Source organism: Rhamphochromis longiceps, linkage group LG18, assembly GCF_057381845.1.
Source record: "Rhamphochromis longiceps isolate RC_006_pf linkage group LG18, R_longiceps_female_GT1.1, whole genome shotgun sequence".
Lineage (NCBI taxonomy): Eukaryota > Metazoa > Chordata > Actinopteri > Cichliformes > Cichlidae > Rhamphochromis > Rhamphochromis longiceps.
Window position 1 is genome coordinate 22,041,132 of NC_140574.1, and position 24,427 is coordinate 22,065,558.

Here is a 24,427-nt window from a genome sequence, read left to right on the forward strand (position 1 = left end):
TAAAATATTACTTTAAATCATCAATTTACATGTGACGTATATTTACACCATTTTGAATCTTTTTACATTTTAATGATGCTACACAGGAATGTACTTCCAATTATCTTTATAATGACCTCCTTATCTGTTTACCACTTTCCTCACCAGCAGTTTGAGATCATTTTGATTTAAAAGTTTCTTTTTCATATAAAAAAGGTTGATTTTCTCTGCCACACGGAGGGAAGTTTCCCTGCTTAACCAGCAGCACTGGCTACTGTACTTTGTATCATGATGACAGGTAGCCTAGGGGCTTCACTTGTCCTCGTTTAGGATCTCCTGATTGGTTCCCATGGGGTTAATCTACAGTGTGCAGCCTGTAAAGATCTCAGAGGATGTTTGGAGGATCTTTGTGCACTTCTCAGATGTAACATACCGTGATCCTGACCTTTACTATGAATAAGATGAGGCTCCTTTATTTTTCTGTTGCCATATTGTCCCTCATGCAGGTAATTATGCAGTTTGAATTTTCTATTGTCAATTAGGTTTTCAGGTAATTACAGAATTTTGAGTTAGCTTCTTAACAGTTTTTTCTTTTTTTTAAGATACCCCATGTTAAGGCTGCAGGTAGGTCTTCTGTCCTTTTTCCTTTGTCAAGTGGTTAATATTGATATTAATATGGATGTTTATATTTGTTGTTTTTCCCACTTCTTTTTTTCGTATAACATATATGGAATTTTTCCTTGAGAATATCCCTTCAACATCACACTGAATATGCCAGCGGAACAGAATGACTTCTTATGGAATGTTTTATTGTCGTTTTGGTGATTTGTGAATGACATTGAAGAAGAGGTTCTTAATGAAAATGACCTGGGGGGGGGGGGGGGGGGATTGTTTTGTTTTGTTTGGGGTTTTTTTTTTTTCATCATTTGGCAGTGTGATTGTTAATAGTCTATTATTACTTTCTTTATTGGGGGTCACCCCAAAAATGATACTGGAGATGGTCTACAATTTGGAAGGTTGGTTATTCACTATACCTATATGTCAAAGAATCCTTGGGCAAGATGCTGAACCCTGAGTTACCTCCATTAGGAGTTTGACCTTGTGAATGTCATATTAAAAGTGCTTAGACATAGGAAAAACATGAGGCTTGAAGAAAGCTGTCGAAGTGTTCAAACTGAGTAACAAAAAGAACTAATTAAGTATTCTTTTAAGGACTTTCCATCTGTTTTATTCTGCGCCACAAAGAAACTTAATAAATAAATGTTCTTACTTTTCTCAGGATGTAATATCCTGTCAGTTACATCTCCTTCAGCATCATCCCTTAATGTGGTATGGAGCACCTACAGCAGTGCTTCAGTTTATGTGTTGGACTTGAGAGCTGTGAACTCCACCACTATTTCCCCGCTGATGGTGATGATACCACCAACCAGCACAGAGATGGTGGTACAGGGGGTAAGATCTGGATATGTCTATGACATCACCCTGAAGGTCCTTGTGTTTTGGGATCTTGTGTGCACGGACACTAAAACAGCCATGACAGGTAGGGACACGTTTTAAACCATCTGAATAAACAAAGCAATTTTATTTGAAGAGTAAAGTAAATAAAGTAATGCTGAACATCTTCTACATCCCCCCAGTGCCGGCTACACCTCAGATCACACTTTCTGAAGCTGTGTCAAGTACTTCCATAAGGTTTGAATGGACCAGTGTGATGGGGGCAGTTAACTATACTATAATTGTGGAAGAGTTCATTAAATCTCCAGCACAGAGCTTCACTAAGACCTTCACAGTTTCAAGGGGACAAATTGATGATTTGAATAACTTTACAACATACAGCTGCAAAGTTTACGCCTCCAACAGTGCTGGAAGAAGTGCCCTAAGTAGCACAAAGATAATAACAACGTGTAAGTGCATACAAACAGCTGGTTTTGATGGTTTTTCAGATGATGCACGTACACATAAAATATACATAATTACTTCTAAATCACTGATTAACGCCTGTATTTTCTGTTGGAAGTGGTGCAGCCACCCACTAATGTGAAAGTAGTAGCAACAGGAAGAAGTACAGCCCGAGTGACATGGAACTCAGTGGATAAAGTCCTGCTGTACCGAGTGGCTGTGAGTGACAATAAAAACCCCAGCAACATGCTATTCATTAGAAACACCACCAGCACAACCTTTGATATAAGTAATCTGGAGCCCTGCTCCACCTACACAGTGGGAGTATCATCATTCAACTTCTTCTTGGTGCCTGGGGAGGCTGCTAATGTTACACACACTACCTCTAGTGAGTATCTGTGCAACATCAATTATTTGTCTATTTCCCTTCTCTTCTCTTGTTTAAAAATATAAAATCAACATCAGATAAAGCGTAGAAAAGTATTTACTACCAGAACCACTGAAGCATAGGCCTGATTCCCTGTTTTTATAGATGAGGACAACTATTACCTGCATCGTGATATTTGTGAATGAGCTCCGTCAGAGTGTTTTGTTTGACCTGTTAGGGATAACCGAGAATATGTTTATGTACCTACATTTACCATTTTTGCTGACTTCTGAAACATAATTATGCCATCTGTTTACAATTTGTACATTTTTTTCTTTACTTTATTCAGCTATTAATTCGGTGACGACAGTCTCAGTGGACTACAGCTGCTCCAGTGGCAGTGTGACAGCAACTTGGGATGTGGTCTTTGGGGCCAGCTTGTACAGAGCCACAGCTGTAGATGGAACCGGCGCTTCTAGTAACTGCACATCAGCTTCGACTAGCTGCCAGATCTCCATGTTAAAATGTGGTGAGAAGTATGAGGTCCGTGTTACAGCCCTCTCTGGCGACTGCAGCAGCACCTCCAACAAATCTTCAATGTTTGAGACAGGTGAGGGCAGCGGCTGTGAAAACAAATATGACCTCTCTGAGGCTCATCCCCTGTCGCCTTTATACTGCATGTTTTCAATCATACTTCCACCTCCTCTTTTTTCCTTACATTGCACAGTGCAATCTATTCAGAACAAACTGTACCCTTAGGTCAGACTTTTTAGGTTCTTTCCATGGTGTCCTTTGTTCTTTGTTCCTTGAGCAGCAAGTCACAAGTTCATGTTATCTAATAAGACCTGCCATCTAACACCAGCTAAAAAAGCCTTCAAAAGCTCTTTACAGTCTATTGAAGTTAGGGAGTTATCAAAAGTCATATATAGGATGGGTCTGAAACATGAACAGGTGAAGGAGATACACAATCGTGTACTGTACACCAAGTCTTCAAGCTGTTTTGATGATGTGATTAATTTAATGTAAATGAAAAACAGAATTTGGTAGCCTGCGTGATGTTAAAGATGAAATCGATAATTTTTTCTAGGTTGTTTAAACCAAAAAAGGATATATATGCATAATTAATGTGTAATTACATCTCTCGACAAACTGATACATTCTCATAAACTTTGAATGAATCCATTAAAAATACATAAGAGCAGGCACCAGTTTCTGGAAGTGTCCTAAAAATCACACTTTCCCCATTGATAAACAGTTTGATTACATTCTCACATTGTATTAAAGTTTATGCACTAAGACGTCAACAATGTTACATGCATTTCAACAAATGTATCACTAATGCCAACTAACAGCAGCTAACAGAGGCTAACAGCAGCAACAACATCAGAAAACGTTAAGATATCCTCGACAACTCACTTCGGTATAGCTAGCATTGGTTTTAAAAAAGTTTTCACAGAGTCAAGAGTCATGTTCCACTCTGAGTACACTCACTGCAGACGAACAGTGGCCAGAGTTGAGGTGATCAGAGAAAGTAGGCAACATTTTGGTCGCTTATGAAGAAGTGCACGATGTGGACTTACATTCAATACGCTTTTGTTAGTGGTTGCTCTAGTGCGTAAAGAATGGTGCATAGAAAATAAATAAATTAATGTTAATGGTTCTACAAGCATGAACCTAGCTCTTCAAGGGCCGTCACTACTGGCTTTGTTGGCCACCAACACCCTTGGCCATCAGTGACCTCAGCTATGTATGCATTCCCTTGCAAATACATAGAAGTAACTGTTCATTAGCCATATTTCTTTTAACATGTCTACAAAATTTAAGCTTTTTTCTGTGTCATTTTCGATTACTAAACGATATATGGACGAGTTAGGGTCACGATGAGGGTGTCATTTATGTCATGAAATTACAGTGAAAAAATGCATTATGTAAATGTGCAAAATGACTCATTGTGTCATTTCTACAATTTGATGCCAGGATGGAAGTGAGAGGTGCACTTATCTTATCCTCCCATCCTTAATTCGTTCTTTTCCCCCAGTCCCCTGCGCCCCAGCAAATCCTCAGGCTTCATACACTTGCAACAGCAATGTAGTCGTCTTCAGCTGGCAGCCCACCAACAACGCCCTCTATTATGTGGCGACGTCTGTGGATAGCAATGGCATGTCAACGGAGTGTCGAACAACAGACATCATGTGTTACTTCACTGATGCGGAGTGCGCTCAGAACTACACGTACCGTGTGTATGCTGTCACCTTACAGTGTAACACCGACATCACCGAACCTGTGATTGTTCAAACCTGTGAGTATTTCTTACAGTCTTTGTTGTGACTTTTCTAAAATGTGATTACAGAAGCTTTTTGTGGTTGGTTGCGCTAACAACTGGTAAAGTTTAGTTATTTTTTAAACACTTTGAATTAAAGGAAAGGAACAAAATACACATTCTTCTCCATTTTCTTTCTTTAGCTCCTTGTCTTCCAACTAACTTGAGAAGGAAAGCTGAGTGTGACCCTAACAGGCTGGTCATAAACTGGGACTCTGCTGCTGGAGCTCTTTCCTATTTTGTAGAAGCAAAGGGAAACACTAAAGAAAGCTACAACTGCACAACTTCCTCCAGCAGCTGTGAAATTACCAATGTGCCATGTGGTGAACACCTCAGCGTGTGGATTGTTGCCTCCAATAGCAAGTGCTCCTCTCCCCAAGTTTTGGGGGAGGTTGCACAGACTGGTATGTATTGAGTCACTGTTTGAAATTTTCATAGTTCCCGAGATGTCATACTGCTAAACCAGGTGGCAGAGACTCGTAGACACTAACATCCTCTCTTTTCAGTTCCCTGCACCCCAAACAATGTCACAGTATCAGTGGACTGCAGCCAAAACTCTGCAACACTTGATTGGATGGAAAGCAGTGGCGTTATATTGTACGTCATTGTCGCCCAAGATGCACACGGCAATTCATACAGGTACATGTCAATGGACAGCACCCGTATGATTGATGGCCTGAGATGTGGACAGAACTACACTGCCAGTGTTTTTGGCACGGATTTCATTTGCAACAGCACCACCAGTCAGGAGGTTTCTTTTATGACAGGTAGGTCAGAAGATTGATAACACTGTTGTGTTGTGTCACCTATGTATAGACTATACACTATATATATTATACCTAAAAAAAATTAAACCAGCAATTACTTAAAAAAAATTTAAATCACCAAAAATCAGAATTAGTCTTAAAAAGGATGTAATAGTTAGTCTCCAACAATGTTTCTGTGAGATCCACCCTCATTTGTTATGTTCAGTTTCATGTGCAGATTTATGATGAAGACACTTAACACCTGTTAAGTTACTATGAACTGAATCATCTTTCTCCTCTCCAGCACCGTGTCCTCCGACAAACATCGAAGCGTTTAGAGACTGTGATGCCAATCGTGCTGTGATAGTCTGGCAGAACCATCAGTCCACAGGCCTCTACACCGCCACTATAGCAGATCAGAGTGCTGATCAGCTAAACTGCACCAGCAACACAGGGAACAACTGTACAATAACTTCTCTGCCTTGTGGAAAGAAATACAACGTCTCGGTCACTTACAATGATGGAAACTGTCCGTCAGCCTCGAGTGTGGTCAGCATGGACTCAGGTACTACTGCTTTAAATTAAATCTGTTCATCAGAGCACCATATTTGATCCTGCAGAAGAAATGATTACAAAAAAATGGAAATATCCTAAATAAACCAGATGAGTTGAATAAAATGTGTTGAAACTTTAATTTAAAAATAATAAATAATATCTAAAATCTGATATCTGATATCTACTTTTAACCTAAGGAAGTGAGTGGAGCGCCATTTCTGGTATAGAAATGGTATACCATTTCTATTGATTTTAAATGGCAGATGATGTTGTGTGTCTTTTTTCAGTGCCATGTGGTCCTGAAGGAGTCGGAGCCCATGTGAACTGCACAACTGGTGAGCTGACAGTCTTCTGGAACATCTCCACTACTGCTGAGAGCTACACCACTGTGATATCCAGAGGATCGGGCCAGCCTCTGTACTGTAACTCCACAGAGACACAGTGCAGTACAGGAGGACTGGAGTGTGGAAGCTCCTACTCAGTGACGGTCTTTTCTATCACTGGGACGTGCAAGAGCCTGCCGAGCACAGAGGTCACAGTGGACACATGTGAGACCTGCAGATTTTTCATGATCATATATGTAGATAGAGCCACAAGACTTTGTTAGATAAATCCTCCAAATTGTGTTTCTTATTCGTTTCCTTTCAGTGCCGTGTCCTCCCACCAACGTCACAGTGACACGCACATGTGCTCCACACCCTGTTCCTGTGTCATGGCTCGCCAGTGATGGTGCCAAATACTACACTGCTGTTGCTTTGAGCAGTGAAGGTCACAGGTCCTCGTGCACAACCAATAAAACCTCCTGTAGCCTCACTGGGCTCCACTGTGGGGAGGTTTACACAATAGGTGTTTCAGGAGTTGATGACAAGTGTGAAATTCAACAGAGCAACACTGTCTCTGTGAACACAGGTAACACGACCTTGACCTAAACCACCGATGTCAGTAATGTGGGTCTTATTTGGGGAATCTGGAAGCGTTACTGATATTTTATTTCATTCCAACTCCAGGACCATGTGCTCCCTTTAATGTGTCGAGCCAGCTGATCTGTAGTGCTAGAGCCGCTCACGTGTCCTGGGACCCCAGTCCGAATGCACTGAGCTATGCAGTGGAAGCCATAAGTGATGGGCAGACCCTCACCTGCAACAGCTCCAGCCCCAACTGCGCACTGAGTAACCTGCTCTGTGGCCAAGCATATGAAATTGTTGTGACTGCCACGGATGGCACCTGTGTCAGCAACTACAGTGCCCCCTTCAGGCAAGACCAAGGTACTGACTTTGACTGGCAATTGCTCCGGTGAGGAGAAGCCTCTCAGTCTCAGTATATTGAGATTAATCTTCTTCTACTTGGACCGTTTTTTTTTTTACAGCAGTGATTCCTATAATATTATATCCTATAATATTGTCACCAGTAATTTCTTAAATATGCCCCCACTGGACTTGAGATTTAATATGTAAATTTATGTTTTTCACTGATCTCTTGCAAAAGAAACTTGACCTAACAAGACCTGCCTTTTTCCAGCCTCATCGCACATTACTGGTTTAAACACTTTAGCAGTGAAGATAGAAAACTCAAACTAAACAAGGCATCATAGTTGTCCTTCTTTTACATTCTTTTCAATCAAACTGATAAGCAATTAGTTTTTTTTAAACTCTACTCAATCCCAGATCAGTTATTTTTCTTGGTTTTAATACACTATACTGGTCATGGCTTTCTTCATCGAACTCAGTACACAGTTCAGCTGAGAAAAGTCTTTGTGATTAACTCCCACTGTGTTCTGTTTCTCTCAGTGCCATGCGCTCCAGGGAACATCAGTACAGACTTGTCCTGCAGCACCAATGACTTAACGGTCAGCTGGATCTCTTCTTCTGCATACCTCCAATACAGTGTCACTGCTGTGCCATTAACTGGAAATGTAACTTCGGTCATCTGCCACACTGATGGTGCCAGCTGTGTTCTGAGCGGCCTTCAGTGTGGACAGACGTTTAATGTCTCAGTGGAAGCGTCCTCTGGCAGCTGCAAAGGACCGCACAGCCCTCCACAGACTGTTCAGACAGGTAACAATGACGGTTATTGTAAATCTATAATTTCATCTATCTGCTAATGCTTCCTTAATGTTTTTTTAAGTAGATAAAGTCCAAAATCAATTGTTTTAGAATCGGAATATTTAGCAAGAAAGGAAAGAGATCATTCTATACCAACTATGTGACAAAACAATCAACATAACTGTCCTGTAAATGTTAATTAGTACAGCATTTTAAATTTCATGCCCTCACATGCTGATGGAGGTGTGGTCCCACTCCTGAAATTCATATAAATTACCTCCAATAGATGAGGATTTACTTTGGGTCAGCTGGGATAGGCTGTCACATGATTCCCTCAGTGCTGCACTTCTCCTGTCCTAATACTCACACTCATTAATGCTCATATTAAAACAAAATGATAACACATTATTCTTGTCTTGTTTAAAAGTCAGGGAATCATGATTCGCTGCTTTGCTTAATGCTGGAGCTCAATAAAACAAAACCTGAGCAACATACTGGAAGAAAAACAGAAAGGCTTTGATAAAGCAAGCATGCATGATATGTTAGCTTGCACCAGTAATTTGTTACTTTAAACCTTTGACATGCCAACTCTGGAAACTGCCATGTTAATTAATGAACAAGTGCAGCCTGTATTAAACCTGACAAAAGTGATATGAACTCTGAAATTGTATTCTTAAAAGGCTTACATTTAAAACACAAAATCATTTAAGATAAGTTTTTTATATAGATACTACTTGAGCAGTTGGATTTACAGTGTGTCATATCTATTTCCAGCACCCTGCTCCCCTCAGAGCTTGGCAGCAGTGACAGACTGTGGATCAAACTCGCTGCTGGTCTCCTGGAATTCCTCTTTCGGTGCTTCCAGCTACACAGCTAAAGTTATGGGCCCACATGGCTTCTCTGAGACGTGCTCCTCATCAGATCTTAGTTGCTCTTTTTTCAACCTGCAGTGCGCCACTCAGTACAGCATCACAGTAGCATCCAAGAACAACCGCTGCACCAGTGCTCCCATTCAAACTACTATCACAACAGGTGTCATTTACATATATTTGTGCATTTCATGAGTTTCCAAATCATATTTGGACTTTTGGGACACATCATGTATCATGTAATGTATGTTCCTCCAGGACCATGTGACTCAGTTAACGTGACCAGCTTCCTGCACTGTGGCTCGGACGTGGCCACGGTGTCCTGGATTGCATCTCCCGGAGCTCTGATCCACACTGTGCTCGCTCAGGATGGCACATCTCATGATTATATTTCCTGCAGGACTAACACGACTTCCTGTCAGCTGAAGCAGCTGCAGTGTGGGAAAGTTTACAACCTCACAGTCATGTCTGAGGACGCCACCTGTAACAGCACTGGAGCAAGCCATGTTATAATGACAGGTAGGGAAACCACACACAGCAAAAACAAAGATGTTTTACAATCTTTAGAATCAACGAACACATTTATTAAACGTGTTTCTTTTTGTCTCCTTCGCAGCTCCATGTCCTCCCACTTTCATGAATAACACTCTGATCTGTGGCACCAGTTCCTCTTTTCTGTCATGGACCCCGGTGGCTGATGCTACAGGTTACACAGTTAACTCCACAGCTTCAAACGGCCACAAATTGTCGTGTAGCTCAGCCACAGCTTCATGCACACTGACTGATCTTCAGTGTAGTGAGACCTACACAGCTACAGTGACTGCACACGGTAACGAGTGCGACAGTGCGCCTGGAACCAGCACCAGCATTACCACAGGTGAGCATGCTTCAAATGGCACATACATGTGATCTTGCTTCATCCCCCTGCTAAACCAATGTACTGCTCTTTCTCCAGCTCCCTGTTCTCCAGTTATCATTTCTAAGCAGTATACCTGTGGCACCAACACAGCAGTGTTCAGGTGGACTGACCCTGCGGGAAGCCTCAGTTTCCTGGCTCAGGTAGAAGGAAAAGGGCATCAGGACGACTGCCACACGACAAATACCAGCTGCGTGTTTGAAAATCTCCCCTGTGGCTTGGATTTGAATGTAACACTCCAGGCTCAGGGGGCGCAGTGCAACAGCAGCCCAAGTGTCAACGAATCATTAGAAACAGGTAAATAACAGACATTTTTCCTGTCATAGAGTAAGATGAAAAGAAATCACCACTGGACCTCATATCTGCCCCGTATAGTATTGATTTTTTAATTTCAGGTTCAATTATATAGCACCAAATCACAGTAACAGTTGCTTCAAGATTATTGGGACTTGAATACTGAAGGTATTCTTCAGTGTTCAAGAGAAAACTCTATCAAGCAACCCGCTATGAACAAGTACTTTGTAACAGTGGAAAGGAAAAACTCCTTTTTAACAGGAAGAAACTTCCAGCAGAACCAGGCTCAGGAAGAGGCAGACATCTACTGCAACTGGTTGGGGAGTGAGGAAAGAAAAAAGGGGAAAGAACAAGAGCGTACGGAGACAGGACAGATATAGCACTGTCCAGCCTGCTAAATCAGCTTAGCACAATTAATAAAAATAAGGGGAAATAGCCAGACAGCCAACCCTCACTAACTTACCCCCAATCTATTATTAGTTTCTATTTTCTAGTGAATGTGGCTTATATTCCATCTGTTTCTACATCTTTCAAATCGTTATAAACATTAAGGGAAAATATGATGTCATCAATTTCCTCATGTGTATTTCCTCTAAATGTCAACCTCATAACATGTCAGTTTAAACTTCGTGTGTTTGTAACCTGATTGGTCGTTGAATGTTTTTCTCTTTTCTCTCCAAAGTCGCGTGCGCCCCACACAACGTGAGCGCCGCCCTGCTGTGTTTGAATCATTCAGCCCTGGTGACGTGGGTGGGAAGCCCCAGTGCTACAGGATACAATGTGACAGCAACAGCACAGGATGGACACGCACACCACTGCCACACCAATTCTACCAGCTGTCAAGTCCATGACATCCACTGTGGTGAAACCTATAGCATTACCGTTACACCTTACTCTCAGACATGCACAGGAAATCCAAGTGCAGCCTACAGCTTTCCAGCAGGTACTTGAAGTCATATATTGTCCATGAGGAGAGCTCTCCCTACTTTTCAGAAAGACAACAGGAAACCATTTTTCTTATGTTCTCTGCAGGCCGTTGTGCTCCTGGTAACATCGCCGTGTCTCCAGCTTGTGAGGGCAACAGCACAGTCTCCTGGTCTCCTGTAATGGGAGCTGATATGTACATAGCAACAGCAATGGCAGATGATGGACACACTCATACCTGCAGCTCAAACTATTTAGACTCATGCAATTTCACTGACCTCCACTGTGGGGAAACCTACGCTGTCACTGTTGTCAGTGTAGACAGGGGCTGCTGGAGTGAACCAAGCTCAGCAGTGCAGCTCAGGACAGGTGAGAGAAAGCTGGAAGGAGCATCTCTGTGTTTTGGGGTCTGTAGGCTGATTTACTAAAAAGTAACAACAACAATACTGAAACATTAATCCTTTTTGATTTGCTCACCTCCTGTATCTTCCTAGCTTTGTGTCCACCCACTAACTTGACGGGTCATGTCAGCTGTGATGCCAACGCACTGACCCTCACTTGGGATCCGGTGACTGGAGCTATCTATGTCTTACAGTATGAGCAGATAGGCAGTGCACTCCCTCATTCAGCCAACGTCACCTCTAACTCTTCCCACACTCTGGCTAATCTGCTGTGTGGGCAAAGGTACGCTTTCCGCATTGCAGCCCAGGATGGAAACTGCCGCAGCAGTTACAGTCCACCCATAGAAATAAGTACAGGTAATGAGTGTTTCCATAGCAACGGCAGCAAAAGTTGTTGTGGGGCATGCATAACCCATCAGCTCTCCTTTTCTTTCAGCCCCCTGTCAGCCCACAAACTTAACGGTCCAAGTGGACTGTGGGACAAACAATGGGAATTTTTCCTGGGATGAAAGCAGCAGTGCAGGTTTCTACACTGTGCAGGTGACAGGGGAGCACGGCCACGTAGCATCCTGCTCCTCTAATGACACCTCCTGCGCTGTGAAACTTCACTGTGGCCGCTCGTACTCTGCAACACTGGTGGCCTCCACAGAAAGCTGCAACAGCAGCAAACACACTGATATTTCTTTTGACTCGGGTAAGACAAAACATTTATACTACAAGAGCAAGTCTTAGACCTGCTTAGATCTGGAAAAAGCATGTGATCTGGTGCAAAGGGAGGAACTGTGGTCCTCTGTGAGGAAGACAGGAGTGGCATTGGAGTATGTGAGAGTGGCGCAGGAAATGAATGACAGTAAGACACCGGTGGGGTGAGATTACATCAGGGATCAGCTCTGAGCCTGTTGTTTGCAATGATGAAAGTGGAAGTGGTGAAAGTCAGGCAGGGTCTGCATAGACAATGATATTTGAAGCCTAACTGTGATCTGTAGTGAGAGTATGGATCAGGGGGCGGTGCCTGGAGAGAAGAGGTTTCAATGAGATTTTCATTAGAAGTGGGATGTTGGAGGACAGGATTGGAAATATAATAGAAGAGGAGCAGCTCAGCTTCAGTTTTTGAGACATAAAGTTGGAGAGGCAATGTTGACATGGTTGGACATGTGCAGAGGAGCGGTGGTGGATATATTTGACCGAGGATGTTAGGTATGGAGCTGTCAGGCATAAGTATAATTAAGTATAAGTATTTATTTACTCATTTATGCGCTGCTCGGATCAGCTGGTTGTGTTTGTGGCATTTAAAACACTTATTGCCAACATGGATACTATGGAGTGCCCCCTGGTGGACAAAATATCCACTGTAAACGCAACGTGTTTGAAGAATGTTTCTCTGATCTCTTCTTTTACTTTAATTTTCATGTATTGATCATTATAAATTCTGAAAATAGCTCAGATCAGTTGATAAGCATCCCAGTCGGACTTTAAACCTGACAGTGTAATTCTTCTTCTTCTTCTTCTTTTTTTTTTACAGAGGTTTATGAGAACAAATTAAGTTGGTGATACAAAAAATTCCGTTTATAAAACCTTGAAAGGACTTGGGACCGTTTTTGGTCCCGAGAACCACGAAAATATGGATTTTTGAGGTCCTTTCAAGGATTAACATTTAATTTTATGTATTTCCCAGCCTATCAAATCACCTTGGCAGCTTGTCTGTTGTATGTAGAGTATAGTATCATTATGTTTTTGACGCTCCCCTGTAGCTCCCTGCCTACCAAAAGATGTTGTGGCAGAGTTGGACTGTAACACCAACATGATGACTGTGAGCTGGTCTCAGACTCCGGGCTCAGATAACTACACCGCCTGGGCCATCAGCAGCACAGATGATCACAGAGCTTCCTGTAACTCGACATCCGACTCCTGCTCCATCCGTGACCTGCAGTGTGGAAAAGTCTACCAGGTGGTTGTCACCTCCTCTTCTGTTCACTGCAACGTCATTGCTGGCTCTGACTACAAGGTTCAGTCAGGTGAGTGCAGGTCTTTTAAATCCAAGACATTTAGCAAAACATAATTTGTTATATGTTGAGTAAACCTGCTTCTTCTCCCCCCCCCCCAAACCACTTTTAGCTCCATGTAAACCTGAGAACACGACTACTGACCAAAACTGCAGCTCGAGCGTCATTACAGTAAAGTGGAACCAAGGTGACACAAAACAGAATTACACTGTTAAGGCTACGTCTGCCTCAGGTGTGAACTCCACCTGTGACTCCACCCAGAGCAGCTGTTCCTTCCTGGACCTGAGCTGTGGTCAACTCTACACTTTCACAGTGATGGGACACACAAATGTTTGTATAAGCGAGTGGAGCACTCCTATAGAGAAGCTCACAGGTACACACGCTATGTACATCTTTCAAAAATCAGTTACATTTAGGGAAATATACTTGGTCTCTTCTTAATTGCACTACAATAAGAAGATATTTGTGTTTATTTTATTAATTTGAAGCTAAATGCTAACAGCACATTCATTTAGCTTGTTACTAACATCATAGACTGGCACATAGTGCAGGTGTTACTGCAAGAGACAGTCTATAAACCCATGATGTTACATTAAAGCCCTGCAGATTGTATATGGATTAAATAGCACATAAACCTGTGGTTTAATCTCAAACTATCACTTAAATTTTACCATTCATTTCCTCATTTTCTATATCTGCTTCCAAGTTGTGCTTCTCTCTATTTCTAGGCCCATGCCCTCCTACCAATGTGTCAGCTGAGCTAAATTGTACTACCTTTAAAGCTCTGGTCACTTGGAGTAATACTGCAGCAAACACGGGATACATGGTCCAGGCCACGTCTGCTAACGGACACAGCTCCAACTGCAGTGACTTGGGCACATCGTGTCATCTTAACAGCCTGGTTTGTGGACAGGAATACTCTGTTGTTGTGGAAGCAGTGGACCCCGGATATACTGGTCCTTCCAGTGTCCCCACCACCATCACAACAGGTGAGTATACAGTAGCTTTTAACACAGGGGGAGTTTTTTACTTTCAAAAATTCTAACTTTTATAATGTTTCCTCCCTCCAGAGCCCTGTGTTCCTATGAATGTCAACTTTCACTATAACGTGAGTGCTGCCAAGGTGCAGTGGAGTGCAGGGAGCGGTGCAAGCTCATACTCTGTCCGAGCTGTGACACAGCAAGGCCTGAGTTTAACCTGTAACACCATAAACACTGACTGTGTTCTGACTGGTTTACAATGCAGTCAGACCTACAGCATCACTGTGACGGCTAAAAACCAGGCCTGTGACAGTCAGATCTCTGACGCCTCCCTCCTTATGACAGGTTAGTAGTCAAATCAGGAAGGAACATGTGTACACGTATGTACATGTGTGCATTTTAATAACTAAATGTGTTTGTTTTCCCTTAATTCAGAACCCTGCCCACCCACAAACATTCAAGCCAATGTGTCTTGTGGGCAACCCACTGCAACGGTGTCCTGGCAGCAGAGTGGCCTTGCTGCAGGTTATGTTGCCTACTTCGACAGCCAGCGTGGACACGACACTTTCTGTGTTGGCACAGACACGGATACAAGTTGTGTCGTCTCAGGGCTGATGTGTGGCACGGTGTACAACGTCTGGGTCAAAGCCCTGGGACATCAGTACAACAGCTCTGACAGCATAGTGGTCCCTCTAACATCAGGTAATGAAAACCCCACACAACGTGGCATCAAACTACTCGTTACTGATCAATTCAATATTAGCTACTCTTTCTGTGTTGCCACAAGTAGTGAAGCATCTTACTAAGTGGTCTCTTAATAGTGAAGTTCCTCATTACCTATGGATTATTTTAATTTCAATATTATTAATATAGCCTCAAATCACAACAGCAGCCTTAAGGTACATGCTTTATACTGTGATGTAAAGACCCCACAATAATACAGAGCAAATAACAACAAGCAAATAAAACCCTATAAGTTAGCACTTTGGTGACAGTGGGAAGGAAAAATCCCTTTTAGTAGGAAGAAACCTCCGGCAGAACCAGGCTCATCATCGGGGGCCATCTGCCACAACTTTGGTAGGTGTGGGGAGGAAGACAGAACAAAGACATGCCGGGAAGAGAGCCAAAAATCAATAATAGCTATATAAACAGATAGATTCTTTATGTCTTTAGTGAATAATTATCTTGTATAAATTATTAGGGAAGCTATTAAGAAACTGCTGATGAAAATCTCATTAACTACCAGCTCGTTCATGACTCATCACTTGTTCTTTAGTAACCAAGTTTTTGTGTCCCTTGTTGTAAAGAGTTACCATACTTGATATTATTCTTGATCCCACAGGACCTTGTGAGCCAAGCAATATTGAAGTGATTTACGACTGTGGGGGCAGCTCTGCCAACATATCGTGGCAGCCCAGCGATGGAGCTGTGCTCTACATTACTGTGCTCACAGCTTCTTCAGGACACACAGCCAGCTGCGCCACCAACCAAACCAGCTGTCAGCCGAGGCCTCTGCGATGCGGAGAGGAATACAACGTCACTGTGAAGGCTGTTGGAGAGACTTGTAACAGCAGTTCTCAGATGACAGGATACCTCACCACAGGTGCTCGTTTCAGCCAAACCTTTTGTCTCATTTACATCACAGTTCAGACCGTTTAACTTGTTCTCCCTCCAGAGCCCTGCGTTCCTACAAATGTGTCCATCCACTACAACTTGAGTACTGCCCAGGTGATGTGGAACACAGCGAGAGGTGCTGCGTCGTACTCTGTTCAGGCTGTGAGTGACCGAAACTTGACAGTCGCCTGTAACACCAGCAACACACACTGCTCCCTGACTGCTCTGCAGTGCAGCCACACCTACAGCATCACTGTGATGACACAAAGCCTGGCATGCAACAACACTGTGAGCTCTGCACCCTACCGCCTCGTGACAGGTTTGTCAATCCATCAGAAGTGATGCACAGGTTGTGTTTCCAGAGTGAGCGTTTAAATGTGACCCTTTTCTCTTCATTCAGAGCCGTGTCCACCTACTAATGTTCAAGCCAGCATGTCATGCAGACAGCTTACTTCAACTGCATCCTGGCAGCAGAGTGACCTCGCTTTGGGTTATGTTGCCTACTTTGACAACCAAAATGGCCACTACACCTCCTGTATGAGCGCAAACACCTCCTGTGTGGTCTCAGGGCTGATGTGTGGTACAGTGTACAGTGTCTGGGTCAAGGCGTTAGGACAGCAGTACAACAGCTCTGACAGCTCAGTGGTCTCGCTTACATCAGGTAAAGAAACACTCAGCATATATATCTGATGTTTTTTTTTTTTCATTTGGGAACCTTGATTTATTTATATTTTTATATATATATATTTATATATATTTATATTTCCTCAGCCCCATGCCTGCCCAGAGACATGACAGTGGAAGTCAACTGCACCTCTGACAATGCAGTCCTGGTGTCCTGGAACGGCACTTATGGCACAACTAACATTTCCCTGATGGCTGTCGTTGGTGGAAGTCTTCAAACTCTGTGCACAACTCAGCAGGAAAGCTGTAACATGACAAGTTTAAGCTGTGGGGAAACCTACAGTCTCAGCATCAACGCCAGCAACGACCAGTGCAGCCTCAGCACACAGACACTGTCTAACTTTACCACACGTGAGTGAGCTTTTACAGGTAATGTGCATGCATGGCTGCTGCTGATTTCATTTGCTCACAATAAAACAAACATAAACATCTTCCTCAGGTCCTTGTCCTCCTCAGAGAGTAGCTGTCAATCTGCAGTGCAGCTCCCGTACTGCTGTCCTATCCTGGGAAGAGAGGTCTAATGTTGAACTGTACACAGCGAGCGCCATCAAGGCGTCAGGAGGGGAAGAGAAAACGTGTGACTCAGTGACCTCCAGCTGTCAGTTCTCGGGTCTGGACTGTGGAGAGATGTATAACTTTACTGTTACAGGCCACAACAGAGGCTGCTGTAGCCAACCCAGCAGTGCCGTGTTCATCCACACAGGTACTCCTGAGACCAAACTGTAAAGTACAGAAAATCCCTTGTTTCAGCTACACAACAGTGGAGATTCTCACTGAAACTGTTCCCATTGTAAATATATGATATATTTTATTTTACATTTGAATATATATTTTAAATATAAAACAAGTAATGATCTTATAAAACCGCATGCATAGCAGACTCAATAATCTAGCAATAAGTAGGAAAGAAGAAATGGGATTTCCTCCAAACATGTCAATCTTAAGGCATCAACAGCAGTAAAACAGTCATAGAACATTTTTACATAATAAGACTCTAAAGGGTCGATTTTGATACTTAAAGTTCATTTTAGAGTTGAAGATATTCATTACTCTAATCACGTAAAAATAAGTTCGGGAATAAAAACTGTATTTTTATATCGTACAACCCTCTTTACAAAAAGTTTAGAGGCTTACATGTAAAAACAGGATGCAGGGATACACAGTCCCTTTAAATCAGACGCTGAAGTTTAAAGTAAGAAATATTTATAGATTAATCGGACATCTTTACTGGCAGAGTTATTATTTTTGCATTCGTTTTTTGTCTAATTATTTTTTATTTTAATTTCATTTTGACCTTCAGATGAGTTTCAGTTATTTTCCAGAGTGGGTTTGCTTGTTTGCGTATTTATATCTGTGTTGATCTTTTTAAACATTTAGATGGAGGACATATGTGAGAGGCAAGATTTGGCACATGTATTACAATAAAAACACAGAATGTTTTAAAGGCAGTTGACTCACAGTCTTGGGAGTCAACCAAAGTGCCAGTAAACATGTCCATCAAAGCCTCATTGGGCAAGTTGCCATAACAGCTTTTACTAAATTAACAAAGCCTAAAGCTAAGAATTTCCTCTATATTTTTAATGTTTTTTCTTTCTAAAGTCTAGCTTTTATTTTGTTTTAATTAACTAAACCTAGTTTTCATCAACTATGATGTAAAAAATGAAGATTTGAACTCTTTTCTCTCTTTTTACAGAGCCATGTCCACCTACAAATGTTTCTGCTGAGGTGCTCTGTGAGTCCGATGAGATGAAGATCTCCTGGCAAGAGGCGAGTGGTGCTGAGAGTTTCTTAGTTACAGTGAGCGGCAGCGACGGATTGGTGAAGATTTACAGCACAAACCAAACGCTTCTAAGAGCCTCTTTGCCTTGTGGACAGGACTTTAATGTCACTGTTCGAGGACAGGGCAGCATGTGTAATGGCATCCCCAGCAGTCCCACCTTCTTCAAAACTGGTGGGACTTTTTCTACATCATATGCAAATTATTTTAACGTTTATGTTTTGACTGTTTTGTTTTGTTTTCCTTTTTGGGACACAGCTCCATGTATACCAAGGGGTTTGGCAACTGACACAGAGTGTGGGTTTGACGTGGGCTCCGTCAGCTGGCAGCCAACTGATGGAGCTGAAACATACATTGCTGTAGCCACTGGCCTCGACGGCCACACTCACCGCTGCATAAGCAATACCGCCTCCTGCACCTGGAGCGACCTGCACTGTGGGGAGGAGTACAGTGTTGTAGTGAGAGCAAAGAGCAACAACTGCACCAGTCTGCCAAGCAACAGCTCAATCATCCACATGGGTATGATATTGACAAATGAAAACAAAGTGAAATGAAGTCAGAATACATCATCTCATGTCTGTAATTGTTCAGCAGTTTCTACAGTTTTTCTTAGAAATTTGCACAAGTAAAAGAAACATTATCAGATCATTGTTTCTTTCCAGACCCCTGTGCTCCCCAGAATTTGTCTGCCACTGTGAACTGTGATATGAAAGTGGTGTCTCTGAGCTGGGATGCCAGCAGTGGGGCAAAGATGTACACGGTTTACGCTGAGGCGGGAAACAAGTCAGTCAGTCTCAACACTAACATGACCACAGCCAGCTTCACTGGATTTACCTGCGGACAAAAATACAGCATCAAAATCACACCTCACAGTTGGTACTGTCCTGGAAACTCGAGCGCTTCAGTCTCTGTGCAGACCTGTGCGTACTGTTCAGATACACAGTTTTGACCAACCACACATAATGGAGAAGTGAGCTCTAATCTGAGTTTATATGTTTTTATACCAGGGCCATGCAAACCCATCGGAGTCTCCGCCAGCCAGGACTGTCTTACTAGTATTGCTGTGGTAACCTGGCAGCCTAGTAATGGGTCAGATGTCTACACAGCCACCATGCAGACTGACACCGGCGTGTCAAAAATGTGCATGTCAGACACTAATAAGTGCAGCTTCCTTGACCTGATGTGTGGACAGAACTTCTCTGTCTCCGTCACAGCTTCCAACCAGCAGTGTGACGTCACCTCCGGTCCAGCCACAAGTCTGCAATCAGGTGAGGATTGCATGGCTACTAGAGCAGGAAACGCAGGCTTTCATTGCTATATTTAAACTTCATTTCTTAATTCTGTTTTCATATTTGAAAGGATTTTTTTTTCTCTGTTAGAATTTAAAGGTGAGGAAAGTGACATGTTTTTGTGGTCACTGGGCAAACAAACCTTTCTGAGACTCCCACTTTTCCTCTGCTGGTCTCCAAGCATCTAGTCAGTGCTGGGAGGCTGTCCAATCATAGGAAGCCTGAACAAGGAAAAAGTGTGACAATGTCTAGTTATGGTGTGAGGGGATGGACACAAGCTTTATTATTTCTACAGTCTGTGCTTTTAAATATGTAAAGTCAGCATAGTTAAGGTGTTGTGTAGCAGTAGTAATCATTTTGCTGTATACTGAGGTTTTTGCTCATGATGCTCTCCACACTGAGTGACTGATCCTGTTTGTTGTGTCTGCTTTATCTTCAGTACCTTGTGTTCCCACTGACGTCTCAGTGGTGATGGATTGTGCTAACAACACTGCTGTTGTGTCCTGGGCTTCCAGTCAGGGTGCTGTAAAGTACTCAGTCATGGCCCACAGTGGCCATGTTAATAATGACAGCTGTCAGACCGCTGGCCTTAGCTGTAGCTTCAACAACCTCACCTGTGGCAGCCTCTACACCGTTCACGTTGTAGCTATGGGTGACAGCTGCTCTAGCGTCCCCAGCTGGCCTCTGAAATTCAACTCAAGTAAGAGAAACAACACCAGTGACCAGAGCCTAAAGCACTTTTAAAATATGAATTTTGTGCAGGCGATCAAATGTTTGCAATTTAAAGCATTCAGCTGTGTATTCAAACTGTTGTCATGTTTTCAGTCCCCTGCCCGCCTCAGAACGTGAGCACCCAGGTCGACTGTTCGTCAAACGATCTGACAGTTTCTTGGGAAGCCATCGGAGATGCTGACCACTTCTTGGTTTCACTAGCTGCTGAGAATGGCGAAAGCGAGTTATGCAACACCACAAACACTGTATGTTTCAGCAGCAATGCCACATGTGGAAAAACCTTCACAGTCCAGGTGACCTCTGTCAGAGAACACTGCCGCAGCGTGCACAGTCAGACCCAGAGCATCCAGTCAGGTTAGACAACTTCAGTTCAGTTCAATATTTCTAAAGCGCCAAATGACAATAGTCACCTCGAGGCACTTTATATATATAGTGGCCCCCCAGCAGCTTAGGTGTAATAACTAAGGGAGGATTCAGGGCCACCTGATCCAGCCCTAACTATATGCTTTACCAGAAAGGAAAGTTTTAAGCCTAATATTAAACAGACAGGGTGTCTGTCTCCTAAATCCAGGCTCTGCCTCTCATTTTACTTCTAAATACTCTAGGAACCTGCAGTCTGAGAGCGAAGTGCTCTGTGGAACTATAAGGTCTTCAAAATAAGATGGAGCCTAATTATTCAAGATCTTGTATAAGAGGAGAAGGATTTTAAATTCAAGCTTCAAAGAAAAAAAAACACTTGACAAACTACGCTGGCTTGCATGGATCCTTCCAACCAATCACCAAATCAACTTTATGTGTTTTAGCTCCCTGCCAGCCCCAGGGGATCATGGGCAGCGTTGACTGTGTGACCAACTCTGCCTGGATATCATGGCTTGATGCTCCCGGGGCAGACAGCTACACTGTGTCCGGTGTAGCTGTAGGTAGAAATGACTACAGAGCCAACTGCACCACCTTTACCAACATGACGTGTGAGATGAAAGACCTGGCCTGTGGTGTGCTTTACAACTTCAGCGTATTGGCCAAAAACAGCGAGTGTGAGAGTCAGCCCAGTGCCCCCATCAGTTTGGAAACAGGTACTTCAGTAAGAGCTGTGTTTTCTCATTTCAGTTAATTACTCGTGCCACAGTCTGAACTTATCAACATCTGCTTCATTCTCAGCCCCCTGCTCCCTCTCTGCTATCACTGCTGTCCCCCAGTGTCACAACTCCTCCATCCTTGTTATGTGGGATCTCATGGAGGGTAGTGAGAGAAACACTGTGTACACTGCTGCAGCAGAAGCCAGTGATTACACGTTGTTGACCTGCAATAACACCGGCACCAGCTGCTCCCTCCTGGAAGCACAGTGTGGCCTTCAGTACACCATCAGCGTAGCTGCTTCATCGGACGCCTGCAGCAGTATGAGAAGTCCTCCCTCCAAAGTTAGCATGGGTACGTCTTCATGTTTATTTTCTGTCAAAAAGTGCATCAAGTTTGGAAGTTCTAAGTTAACAGATATGCAGCTTACCTCAGCTTAAAGACTGGAAGTAGACAAGTATTTTTTAAATAAATTAGCAAGAAACCCCCCCAACAAAGTGGTTTAGTAATACAGCCAAAATCATAGCTTAAATACAGCAGATACAGATAATTAAAAGCTACTAAATCTAAGTAACTAAAAACCCATCACCTGGCCTTTGTGTATTTATGTTGACTCGTCTTTTTCCACAGAGCCCTGTCCACCCACAGACGTGAGTGTGAACGCTGCCTGTGAGCATCACATGGCGGTGGTGTCCTGGACTCCGTCTCCAGGTGCTGAAACCTACCACGTTGTCGCTGAGGCTGCAGATGGACACACGCATACCTGCAACACAAGCTCCACAAACTGCAGCTTATCAGAGCTCCACTGTGATGAGCAGTACACTGTGTTTGTGACAGCTGGCCATGAGAACTGCTCCAGCAAAGCCAGTCAGAATGTAACACTGAACACAGGTATTTGTTTTCGGACTTGTATGATATTAGTACCAAAAATGACTGAAGAATATAACTAATATTAGCACTCTAAGACTTACACCATCTTAATTGCTCCTTTTACCCAGGTCCTTGCCAGCCAAGTGGACTCTCAGTTACGTACCAGTGTAGCAATCAGTCCGCGACGCTGACGTGGACTCCCAGTGGACCAGCTAAAGACTACTACGGCTGTGCTCAGGCTGGAAATGAAGACATGCTTTACTGTCACAGCACAAACCCCAGCTGTGTTATCAATGGCCTCGACTGCGGAACTGTTTACAATTTCTCTGTCCAGGCCTCAGACGGGACATGCAACAGCTCCTTCAGTGATCCTGTGCAGATTGAAGCAGGTAAAAAAGGAGCTTCATATTCGTCAAACCCTGAGTAACTTTTCACATTACTGTTACTGACTCCTCCTCTCTTAGTTCCCTGTCCACCAGCTATTGCTGAGGTGCAGCTTTTCCCAATGCAGGACGAGATCGAGGTGATGCGTTTCAGCTGGAAACAGATTACCTGTGGCGACACCGGTTACATGCTCACTTTGAAAGGAAGTCTGCTGGGAGACAGCCAGGCCCTGTTCGAGCTTTCTTCCTATTGGACAAATGTGACATACTTTGAGTTTCCTCTCGTCTGCAGTTCGAATTACAGCGCCACAATGAAGAGCAGGAATGCTGCAGGCATGAGCGACACATCCATGCCTGTTTATGGAACAACAGGTAGATTACACCCCAGATTTGAGCTGTTGTTCACTGCAGTTACACAGGTGCTTCATGTGTCCTCACAAAATCTGGTGTAACTAGTAATCATATGAGCTATTTGTATTTTTTTTCTTTCTTTCTTTCTTTTTAAATAAAAAAATGAATGAACTTCTTTAAATCCCATTTCTCTCTCTCAGCTCCTTGTCCACCATCGGGTGTGGTGTACACTGGAAACAGCTCCTTTGCCACAGTTTCGTGGAACGCCTCAGTGTTTGCCGTCAACTACACGGTGTATGACAACAGCATAACGCCAAAGGTCCAGCTGTGCAGCACTGCACAGCTGTCCTGCTCTCTGTCCAACATCGCTTCCAGCGATCTCGCGATCACCGCCAGCAATGCCGCTGGAGAAAGTGAAGCAATAAATGTCACAAAAAGTACGGTTCAGTAGCTTTGTGGTGACAATTAAGACAAGTTTAAAAATGAATAATTAAGATCTAAACTGATCTTCTGTCTTTAGTGGTGACGCACGCACGCAGGAGAAGAGATCTCCAAGAACAGATGTCACTGAATGGTGAGTTTACATTCATTGGATTTTATTCTATTTAGTTTTGATTTTAGAGCTTTATAAGAATTAACTTCCACGTCTACCAGCTTCATCACACTCTGAAGTTCTAAGTCCTCCGGGACTCTGTTCAGAACTTTTTTTCCCTCTCTCCATCAGGAAGCATCTCAGCTCCCGTGTTGGATGTCACACACATAACATCAACAGTCATTTCCATCACATGGTCTAAGGTGGAGGGTGCTTCTTATTACAGCCTGCAGGTTATAAAGCAAAGCAGGTCCCACAAGCACCAGCAGCTGACGGTGTACGGGGAGAGCATCATGCTCACTGATATGAGACCAAACGCCACCTACTGCATCTCTGTGCTGGCCATTTACGCAGACGCTAGTGGGCCAGAGTCTGAGCCCGTATGTGTGCGGACAGAGAGCGGGCTTCCACAGTAAACAGAAAAGGCACTTCTGAGGCCTCCACACCTCTCCTTTTAAAAATGGTTCCACTTTTAGATGCCAAATCCTTAACACACAATACACAAGCACATTAGATTGTGGGAATTAATGTGGGTTGCTCTGCTCGTGTACCATGAGATGCATTCAGCATTAGCCTCACCACTGATAATAAAGTAGTCGTCTTTAGAATAAAAGGCTCTGTCCTCCAGTTCATGCTTATATTAAAAACTCTTTATAAAGATGGGTTTATGTCTACTGCTGGTTGAAGTTGCATGTTCCTCCTGCTTTTTTAATTCTCATTTTGTAAATTATCATCATTGCTAAATGTGTATTTAACATGCAAATAA

The 24,427-nt window shown here is 43.2% G+C and overlaps 1 protein-coding gene across 1 annotated transcript; it reads left to right on the forward strand.

The window, feature by feature from the left end:
- Positions 1-431: 431 nt before the first annotated feature.
- Positions 432-24,392, forward strand: LOC146648230 (uncharacterized). The gene is made up of 46 exons (XM_085390063.1): positions 432-485; positions 582-603; positions 1,259-1,519; positions 1,617-1,883; positions 1,997-2,266; positions 2,595-2,855; positions 4,284-4,544; positions 4,709-4,969; positions 5,072-5,332; positions 5,616-5,876; positions 6,154-6,414; positions 6,515-6,775; positions 6,874-7,131; positions 7,654-7,920; positions 8,683-8,940; positions 9,036-9,296; positions 9,394-9,654; positions 9,733-9,990; positions 10,670-10,930; positions 11,020-11,280; positions 11,406-11,669; positions 11,749-12,006; positions 13,064-13,327; positions 13,428-13,688; positions 14,044-14,304; positions 14,386-14,640; positions 14,731-14,997; positions 15,638-15,898; positions 15,971-16,228; positions 16,310-16,570; positions 16,681-16,944; positions 17,033-17,296; positions 18,287-18,544; positions 18,629-18,889; positions 19,033-19,290; positions 19,378-19,638; positions 20,099-20,359; positions 20,485-20,745; positions 21,195-21,464; positions 21,550-21,819; positions 22,096-22,356; positions 22,464-22,724; positions 22,800-23,090; positions 23,270-23,506; positions 23,590-23,643; positions 23,794-24,392. The coding sequence occupies exons 1-46, from the start codon at positions 432-434 to the stop codon at positions 24,075-24,077; spliced, it is 11,412 nt and encodes a 3,803-aa protein (XP_085246189.1). The 3' UTR covers positions 24,078-24,392.
- The last annotated feature ends 35 nt before the right edge of the window (positions 24,393-24,427 follow it).